This window comes from Heterodontus francisci, chromosome 1 (genome assembly GCF_036365525.1).
Source record: "Heterodontus francisci isolate sHetFra1 chromosome 1, sHetFra1.hap1, whole genome shotgun sequence".
Classification (NCBI taxonomy): Eukaryota; Metazoa; Chordata; class Chondrichthyes; order Heterodontiformes; family Heterodontidae; genus Heterodontus; species Heterodontus francisci.
In genome coordinates this window covers 163,845,976-163,856,136 of record NC_090371.1, presented here as the reverse complement: position 1 = coordinate 163,856,136, position 10,161 = coordinate 163,845,976, and the positions used below count along the sequence as shown (strand labels likewise).

Sequence of the window (10,161 nt, the reverse complement as noted above, 5' to 3'; positions counted from 1 at the left end):
GCAGGAAAAAAGACAGAGGCGCAAGGGGAGAGCCAACTGTGCAACAGCCCCAACAAACAAATTTCTCTGCAGCACCTGTGGAAGAGCCTGTCACTCCAGAATTGGCCTTTATAGCCACTCCAGGCGCTGCTTCACAAACCACTGACCACCTCCAGGCGCGTATCCATTGTCTCTCGAGATAAGGAGGCCCAAAAGAAGTATAAATGGGTGATTGATGGTCGGCACAGACTCGGTGGGCCAAAGGGCCTGTTTCAGTGCTGTATCTGTAAATAAAAATAAATAAATAAATAAATAAAATTAAAAAAAAATAAAATATAGAAAGTTCTTCCTTTAGATTAGATTAGATTAGAGATACAGCACTGAAACAGGCCCTTCGGCCCACCGAGTCTGTGCCGAACATCAACCACCCATTTATCCTAATCCTACACTAATCCCATATTCCTACCAAACATCCCCACCTATCCTTATATTTCCCTACCACCTACCTATACTAGTGACAATTTATAATGGCCAATTTACCTATCAACCTGCAAGTCTTTTTTGGCTTGTGGGAGGAAACCGGAGCACCCGGAGAAAACCCACGCAGACACAGGGAGAACTTGCAAACTCCACACAGGCAGTACCCGGAATTGAACCCGGGTCCCTGGAGCTGTGAGGCTGCGGTGCTAACCACTGCTAACCACTGCGCCACTTGGAACTTATCTTGCATTTTCCACATGGTGGAGCAACTTGTGAAAACAAATTGTCACAAAGTGCTGAGCAGGCAGTATCAGAGCAATTTGACAGCCTGTCACAAAAGTAGGACCTGCTGAATATACCTACTTCGGTTCAGTGGTGCCAACTGCTCCCATAACCTGATTTTACTTGATTCACACTGCCGAAAGCACCACTCATTCCCTTGCAATCTGAACTGCATATTTGTGTCTTTTGCATGGGTGCTTCATCAACCTCTTCAACAGGCCAAAATTAATGAACTCTCTGGTAAGACAAGGCTGATGTCAAATCAAGATGATTTATTCTGCAGAACCTTTTTGCATAGCTGAACCGAAGTAACAAATCCAGACTTTTAAAAAGTAAAATTTCCTGTTACAACACAAAATAATAAAACACCCCACACTGTTCTGAATAGCAGGGTCAACTTCTGGCTCAAAATCTGAACTGCTATATCTTGATTTCCAGCTCAGACCAAGAGTTGCCTTTTTGCAGCCGTTTCTTTGGACCCGATTCCCTTCTTGGTCGTTTGTCAGTTTTCCTTGTCCTCACTGGAAGTTGGGGCATAGTTCTTGACCATTCCTCCTATCCAAGGTTTTACCAGAAGAGCTACTAATCATATCTCCTACCACATTCCTCTCCTTTGAAACTGGTTACATGTAAAACTCAACATTCAACCCCTTGTTGAGATCTTGGATCCAAGTGGCGTGAAGAGGGAGTTTTGGTGCATTCGGCCAGAGTTTGACTGTCTTGGGTGCTGGCTGTAATAGAGGAGCAAGGATTAGCAGCATTGTGGTGAGGGACTTCTCCAGAGAATAGGACCCAAACTTTCCTTAACCCCTTTCCTTAGGCCCCAACCCCCATCCGTGTGCTCATCAGTCAGTCTCCTCCCCTGACTTATCTAAAGCCCTTTGTGCACCCTCAGGTTTTCCTTTGGTCAGCTGGTTCCTTTCTTTTACTTTCCATCTGCCTTGGCCCCGGCCCTGAGCTAAAGTTGAGGCTAATGATTTTCAGATGAGACTGTAGATAGATTTTTTAATAGTTATTTTATTTTGATCAATTTTAAAGCACTTTTGTTAAAAAAGTTAGCTTCCTCTGAAATTGAACAAAAACATTTTTTTAGGGAGACATGTAGAAGCTCTGACACGTTTCATAGTGGAATCTGCAGACCATTGATAAACATCTGCTGTTGAGATGTTCAGTTGAGTCCAAATTCAGCCAAGCACATCCCACATAGCTCCTGTTATCTAAAAGTTCCATAACTTTAACCAACAAAAGAGAAACCATCTTGACTAAAACAGGAAAAGAAATAAAAGAGTTCACTGAAGGGAAAACAACAAAAATAACAAGATTGATAATATAATTTTTTTTAAGAAAAGGAAATGACTTCATAGGAAGTACCAATGGAGTGTAGTGATGTGGAACATTCAGCAACTATCTTTTTATTAAAGCATTTGAAAGCTTTTTACTTTAGCTGAACGATACTAAGGATCACAATGATAGTAAAGGTTTCAAGAAACCAGCTCACAACCTGGCTTTATATTATTGCTGGTAAGTAATACAGGAAACAAAGGGTTAGAGTTAATGAGTGTTGCTCAAACTGAAGAAGAATTGAAAATGATGTACCTCAACAGTTGGTGCTAGATCCACTTTTACTCTCAATATTTGTAGATTATTTGGACTTGAGCATAGGGGGCACAACATTGAAATTTGCTGTTGATGCAAAAATAATCAATGTCTTTTTTAAAAAATGGGTTCTAACTGTTATTTCAGAACTGTCCTCAAATACTGTAAGACTGAACTTTGTTACTAAGGTAATATTTTCAGCTGTATTTTCAAATCATGTTTTCTGGTCATTGTAAGAGATGCATGTGCTATAGAATAGAAGTCTTTTTCAAATTTGTCACTCACTGTAAGTACTTTCAGGGCCATTGGGTGCACCAGGTACAGAATAAATGATCCTCTCCCAGAATCTCCAGCCATATGCCTTAACCCCAGTATTATGAGTGTACCTACCCTCACTGCACAAGCGTGAATTGTTCCATTTCTCAATCCAGCCATCCTTATGCCCTCTTTAATCGATAGTGCCACTTATTGCTGAATTATATGCAGATCTATACTGTGGAGACGTATCAGTTAGGTTTTAGGTTGAGAATGCTCAAACTTATTTATGCAAATCCCTTACCACTGGCAAAGGGTTGGCTAAGAACTAACATCTCAGAGATAAAAGGACAGTCTTACTCGCAGAGCCACTTGCTGCTGAACTTGAATCAAGTAAGATTTAACCCTATTAACAACCACTAACATTGGTGTATAACTCCAAAAACTAGCATTATTAGATTTTTAAAAGCATAAAAATAATCTCTTCTGATTGTGTTGCAAACTTCCTAGAAGAAATTTGCGAATGAAACTCTAACAAGTCCACAGCATAGCCCGATTATAGAGTGACTACTTATTTTCCTTGGCTAGTGGCAGCGCTCTCGCCTCTGAGTCCAAAGGTTAAGCAAGGTTAAACTTAAGCAAGGAGTCAGGAGGGCTAAAAGGGGTCATGAAAAGTCATTGGCAAACAGGATTAAGGATAATCCCAAGGCTTTTTATACATATATAAAGAGCAAGAGGGTAACTAGGGAAAGGGTTGGCCCACTCAAGGACAGAGAAGGGAATCTATGTGTGGAGCCAGAGGAAATGGGCGAGGTACTAAATGAATACTTTGCATCAGTATTCACCAAAGAGAAGGACTTGGTGGATGATGAGCCGAGGGAAGGGAGTGTAGATAGTCTCAGTCATCTCATTATCAAAAAGGAGGAGGTGTTGGGTGTCTTGCAAAGCATTAAGGTAGATAAGTCCCCAGGGCCTGATGGGATCTACCCCAGAATACTAAGGGAGGCAAGGGAAGAAATTGCTGGGGCCTTGACAGAAATCTTTGCATCCTCATTGGCCACAGGTGAGGTTCCAGAGGACTGGAGAATAGCCAATGTTGTTTCTTTATTTAAGAAGGGTAGCAAGGATAATCCAGGAAATTATAAGCCAGTGAGCCTTACATCAGTGGTAGGGAATTTATGAGAGAGGATTCTTTGGGACAGGATTTACTCCCATTTGGAAACAAACGAACTTATTAGTGAGAGGCAGCATGGTTTTGTGAAGGGGAGGTCGTGTCTCACTAATTTGATTGAGTTTTTTGAGGAAGTGACAAAGATGATTGATGAAGGAAGGGCAGTGGATGTTATCTATATGGACTTCAGTAAAGCCTTTGACAAGGTCCCTCATGGCAGACTGGTACAAAAGGTGAAGTCACACGGGATCAGAGGTGAGCTGGCAAGATGGATACAGAACTGGCTCTGTCATAGAAGACAGAGGGTAGCAGTGGAAGGGTGCTTTTCTGAATGGAGGGATGTGACTAGTGGTGTTCCGCAGGGATCAGTGCTGGGACCTTTGCGCTTTGTAGTATATATAAATGATTTGGAGGAAAATGTAGCTGGTCTGATTAGTAAGTTTGCGGACAACACAAAGGTTGGTGGAGTTGCGGATAGTGATGAGGATTGTCAGAGGATACAGCAGGATATAGATCGGTTGGAGACTTGGGCGGAGAAATGGCAGATGGAGTTTAATCTGGACAAATGTGAGGTAATGCATTTTGGAAGATCCAATGCAGGTGGGAAGTATACAGTAAATGGCAGAACCCTTAGGAGTATTGACAGGCAGAGAGATCTGGGCGTACAGGTCCACAGGTCACTGAAAGTGGCAACGCAGGTGGATAAGGTAGTCAAGAAGGCATACGGCATGCTTGCCTTCATTGGTCGGGGCATAGAGTATAAAAATTGGCAAGTCATGCTGCAGCTGTACAGAACTTTAGTTAGGTCACACTTGGAATATTGCATGCAGTTCTGGTCACCACACTACCAGAAGGACGTGGAGGCTTTGGAGAGGGTACAGAAGAGGTTTACCAGGATGTTGCCTGGTCTGGAGGGCATTAGCTATGAGGAGAGGTTGGATAAACTCGGATTATTTTCACTGGAACGACGGAGGTGGAGGGGCAACATGATAGAGGTTTACAAAGTTATGAGTGGCATGGACAGAGTGGATAGTCAGAAGCTTTTTCCCAGGGTGGAAGAGTCAGTTACTAGGGGACATAGGTTTAAGGTGAGAGGGGCAAAGTTTAGAGGGGACGTGCGAGGCAAGTTCTTTACACAGAGGGTGGTGAGTGCCTGGAACATGCTGCCGGGGGAGGTGGTGGAAGCAGGTACGATAATGACATTTAACAGGCATCTTGACAAATACATGAATAGGATGGGAATAGAGGGATATGGTCCCTGGAAGTGCAGAAGGTTTTAGTTTAGGCAGGCGCAGGCTTGGAGGGCCGAATGGCCTGTTCCTGTGCTGTACTGTTCTTTGTTCTTTGTTGTGGCTTCAATTTAGTGTTACGCCCTCAGTGAAACTGTTAACAGTAAAACACAAGATATAAGCTCCCCAGACCAATTTAATGAATTACATGACAAGATTTCATATTTTAAGACTTTATTATAACAACTAAACTAAAAATCACAATGAACTAAATAGTACTTTGCAAGTAGTTAATACTCCAAATTACAGAGAAAGGTATTTTCTTCACTTATTTAAACACTTGAAAACCCCACACCATGTTTATATGTTACATAGTGCTCCTTGAAGCAAAATCTTTGCAGCTAAAAGTCTCAAACTCCTCCCAGTTGCAATGCATTGGATCTCTCAGACCTTCTCAAAGTCAATGTCCGCTTTGCTCACTTCTGCAGTGCACTTTCGACCTGGACTTCCATCAATAAGATGATCTCTGGTGCTCTGGTAATCATGTTGGTCGTTTCCTTCTTTGCAATGCTCAACTTTCAAATCAGGTTCAAGTTTTTGTAGCCTTTTGCTGTTTCAGTCTTCTGACAGCAGGTGCTCCCTCTCTCTTTTCCAGTGGACGCTGCCACCACTGTTTGTTGTCTTCTTTATAGCCTGCAGGTTTCCCAAAGTCTGTAGAATTTATCCAGAATCAGAAGGTCAATAGCCATTTGCTTTTTTTCCATATGCAGAGCCCACAAGTCTGGCTACAGCAGAGCCACCCGGGCTTTCCTTTGCTTCCAGATGTTAGCAATTGCAATTCATATTTACATTTTCAGAACCACTGACTCCTTGCTTATGGTTTGAAAGTCATTGTCAGGTGTTATAACACTGTATTCCCTGCTTTTCAAAAGGGTCTCTGACCTGGACTCCTTGTTGTCCTGGTAACCAAAATTCCTGTCTTGTCATTAAGCAGTGTTGATGTGAGGTCACATGACTTTTCTGACCCCATCTTACACTACGTTAAAAATCATAACCGAGATTTTACCCCAGGTGGATGGGAGCCGGCCACCGATTGAAAAGTCAATGGCAAACCCTCTTCCGCCTCGCCTGGGGACCCGTATTTTGCAGGTCGCTGGGCTTCAATTGGTGTGAGGGGGGACTTCCACTCGCTTGAGGTAGGAAGTCCCGCCTAATAGAGCTGCCGGCCAATCAGCGGTCTGGCAGCTCTTAGTCCCAACAGCACCGCCAGGAACAGTGGCCACAACTGGGACTGCAGCCCAGCGTGAAGAGATGTCGGGGTGCCTGGAGCAAAGATAAGTTTTGGTTGCCTCGCCAGGGGTAATCGGTCGGGCCCCAGCAAGGCAAGGGTGGTTGGTTGGGGGGAAGGGGGGGCGTGTTGGATGTTGGGAGTGGTTGGGGTAGTGGAGAGGGGGCCTCCATCAGGCACAGGGTGCCCGATTATAAGTGGCCACTTAAGGGCCTTGATTGGCCTGGGACGGGTGGGCCATCTATTGCCACAGCCATCCTGCGTAATGTGGCGGCAGAGGTGGGAGTGGGTCGGGAAGGGCTCCTGGAGCCTCCCGCTCCTTTTTACGCCACCCGCCGCACCTACCCCCCCCCCCCCCCCCCCCCCACCCACATCCATCCCGTGCTTTGGGGTGGCATAAAATTCAGCCCACAGTTTTTAAAACATTATCATGCTGCAAGGTCTGGCATTCATAGCATTTCTGTGCCACAAGGATGGTAAGTGAATTCTCCTAGAGTTCTGGCCGACATTATCTCTTTCACTATTTGTGAGAACTTGCTGTGTTCAAATTGGCTCCCATATTTCCTACATTAAAACAGTGACTGCACTTTAAAAGTACTTTGTTGGCTGTGAAGCACTTTGACACATCTTGAGGTTGTGAAAGGCACAGCCTAAATACAACTTCTTTCTTTCTTTCTCTCTTTCTCTCTTTCTGTTTTCTTTCTTTCTTTCTTTCTTTCTTTCTTTCTTTCTTTCTTTCTCTTTCTTTCTTTCTTTCTTTCTTTCGTCTGTTACAACCAGGTGAGAAAGGTGTTCCCTCTCAGCCTTCACCTGGTATTACTGTAACTGAGTTTAATTTTAAACACACCTTGTTTTTAGCACCCCCTTGGTGAATCCTTGTTCACTGCTTTCCAATTATAAGGCAAATAAACCAGCACAATCAGGCCTTCTTAGGTTTAAAGAAGAAAAGTTGAAATTTATTAAACTCAAACTCTAATTCAGTTAATGCCTATGGATACATGCATACACAATACACACATGTAAATAGACACAGAAAAGAGCAGAAGAAAAATAAAGTGGAAAGGTTTGAGGCAATATCTGAAGAGTTTTTGTTATGGTTCTTCGAGCTCACTGTAGAGTTCTTGATTGTAAGTAGATCTTGCTTTTTGTTGGGGCCCAGTATCCTTCTTAAACCTTGTTCGCTGTAGGAGACTTTTCTCTCTTGGGGTTCATGTGTCTTCAGTGGATTTAGAGGCTTGTGAGAAAGAGATGGGAGCAGACAGGAGAGAGATCTTCTCAGTCCAGGAGCAAACAGTCTTTCTGCCCAAACTGTTTGTACAAATTCAAAAAACTCAGGTTGCCCAGCAGGTTAGTCATGTGACTAGCTGGTTTGACCATGTCCGTTTGTGTATTCGGCCATCTTAGCAGTCAACCTGGAATGCGAGCTCCCCCACCTTCAATGTCTGGTGATTAAAAGTCCATTGTGGGTTGAATGTCAGGGAATGGCTGCTTTGTTCTTCCAAACACCGTCTGTTAATATGCAAATGTATTTTCCAGCTACGGTTGATCTGTTCAACAAGTCCTCCCCTCATTCCAGTAACAGTTTAAAATCAATGTTCAAGACAAAATTAATATGCCTCATTCTTGGTAGCTGGGGGTCTAGTATGACCCACCCTTCCTTCCTTCCTTCCTTTCTTCCTTTCATTCGTCCTCTCGTTCTTTCTTTCCCTCTTTCTTTCTTTCTTTCCCTGGCAATATATGAAATTGGCCTTCCTATAAAGGGCTGACATTCTTAGGTTTTATTGCAAATTTAACCCTGAAATCAGAAGACTGATATGTTGATATTTTATATAACTTATCCAATAGACTTAATAATTTTCAATATATCTTAATAATTATAATAATAGAGACTATTATGAAAGTAGAAAGAAATTTAATATTTCTGTAACCTGTTTCTCACTGGTATGCGGAGGAGGCTGGCTGCACACTTGAAAAGCACATTATTGGGTGTGTTATACATTTATTATACATAATAGGCTTGAGTGAAAGGTAATGACATGAAGTTGAACTTATATCAGAACCAGTACCAGTATGACTGCGATTCTATGACCTTAATTTTCAATATATTTTAATGAGAGAGATAATGAATTAGGCATTTTTATCTGTCTCAGTGACAACCTTGAACAAACATGTGTGGACTTCAGGTCACTTTGTAGTGATGGCAGCATTGAGGTAAAATGGTTGGTTGTTAGTTACTGAGGCTCATCAAATATTGTTTGAGTACCTGAAGATGATAATGTGAATATGGAAAATATTTTAATAGACTATTGCCTGCATATCTGGTGTAATTTGTATGTAAATGAGCAGGTTTGAAGTGTATGGAATAATGGACCTTTTTTTAAAAAAAGAAATGCCATTTAACAATGTTAGGAAAATAATGTTGTATCAAGTAAAAGAAATTCATTATCCAGAAAGCTAACTCAGATCTGTGCTTGTTCCTTTGCAGTTACTGTTAGTCAAGCACAGCAAAATAAGGTGAACGGTTCAGTTGGGAGAAGTGCATTACTCCCATGTTCTTCCAGTTTCATTAATGGCCGATACACCAACTTCAGTTGGTTGAAGAATAATTCATTGTTAATAACAGGAAACGTTGGCAATTCTGAAGTCCGTGTTCAAGATGAAACTTACCGAAACAGGATTCAACTGCCAGAAAATTCTTCATCTGGCAATCTCTCACTCCTAATCACTCACCTGAGACTAGAAGATTTTGGAATATACAGGTGTGAGACATATAGCAAGAACCAAAGTATCAGATATGAAGAGACCTTCCTTAATGTTACCAAAGGTAAGATGGCAGATGTTCAAAGAAAAATATATATAAAAAGTTTCTATTTCCCATGTTATTTTACCTAGTTTTGTTGCAAATGTGAGAATGTAGCCAAGTTTTAAAGTTCCTAATGATTAAAGGGAAAATGTTTCGATTGAAATTTCATATAATCCCAAATCTTTTGAAGGAAGCCATCTGCACACTTACTGGTGCCTTTTATGCTGGCGAAGCAACCTTGGTGCAGATGATTTATATAAAACTCCCTGTGATGTCTCTTGATTAAATTCCGCACCAGCAATATTGTGAATGGGGATAAAAGCAAAATACTGCAGATGCTGGAAATCTGAAATAAAAACAAGAAATGCTGGAAATACTCAGCAGGCCTGGCAGCATCTGTGGAGAGAGAAGTAGAGTTAACGTTTCAGGTCAGTGACCCTTCATCAGAACTTGTGAAAGCGGATGGTGGGCAGTGGGGAGAACTTCCCTTTTCAACATCATTGGCATACAAGTTCATACTCACATGGGCCAGGTAAGAAAATGTATAACGAAATCTTTGCGATCTCATTACTTATGGAAACAATGCTTATCCTGGTCAAATAAAAGTTTTCACATAGCTTGATTTGTAAGCAAGATTAACTGTAACGTAGAATTGTTTACAATGCACCATTCATTCATCAAAGTTTTGTTTCTTTCACATTTTGAAAAGTACATCTCTCTGTTCTTTTCAGATGGCGTTTCAAAACCCATTGTCAGAGTTCTTCAAGCTCAAGATATTACAAAGCAAAATACAGTCATATTGAAATGTGAAGTTGCAAGTGGCTCTTTACCTCTCACTTATATGTGGCACAGGAAGGCCAATAAGACAGAAAAAGCCAAGAAAATAAAACATTATCAACAAACACTGGTGCTGAATCCCAGAGTGAAGGAGGGCAGTGGCTTTTTCTTCTGTAAAGTCAGCAATAATTTCAGTACAGAGAAAAGCAGCCCAGTGGAAATTCCAATATCTGGTAATCTGCCTTGTTACTGTAGACTGACATTATTTTTGTGAATTTTGCAGAAAAATGATGTAGTTGGG

General features: G+C 41.8%; 1 protein-coding gene across 1 annotated transcript in view; it reads left to right on the top strand.

Moving 5' to 3' along the window:
- The first annotated feature begins 2,157 nt into the window (after positions 1 to 2,157).
- LOC137373125 (carcinoembryonic antigen-related cell adhesion molecule 21-like) overlaps positions 2,158 to 10,161 on the top strand; it is a 31,823-nt gene continuing 23,819 nt past the window's right edge. The window contains exons 1-3 of the mRNA XM_068037985.1: positions 2,158 to 2,262; positions 8,766 to 9,104; positions 9,815 to 10,093. Coding sequence (XP_067894086.1) covers positions 2,208 to 2,262; positions 8,766 to 9,104; positions 9,815 to 10,093 — 673 coding nt within the window. The 5' untranslated portion in view covers positions 2,158 to 2,207. The remainder of the gene's footprint in view (positions 2,263 to 8,765; positions 9,105 to 9,814; positions 10,094 to 10,161) is intronic.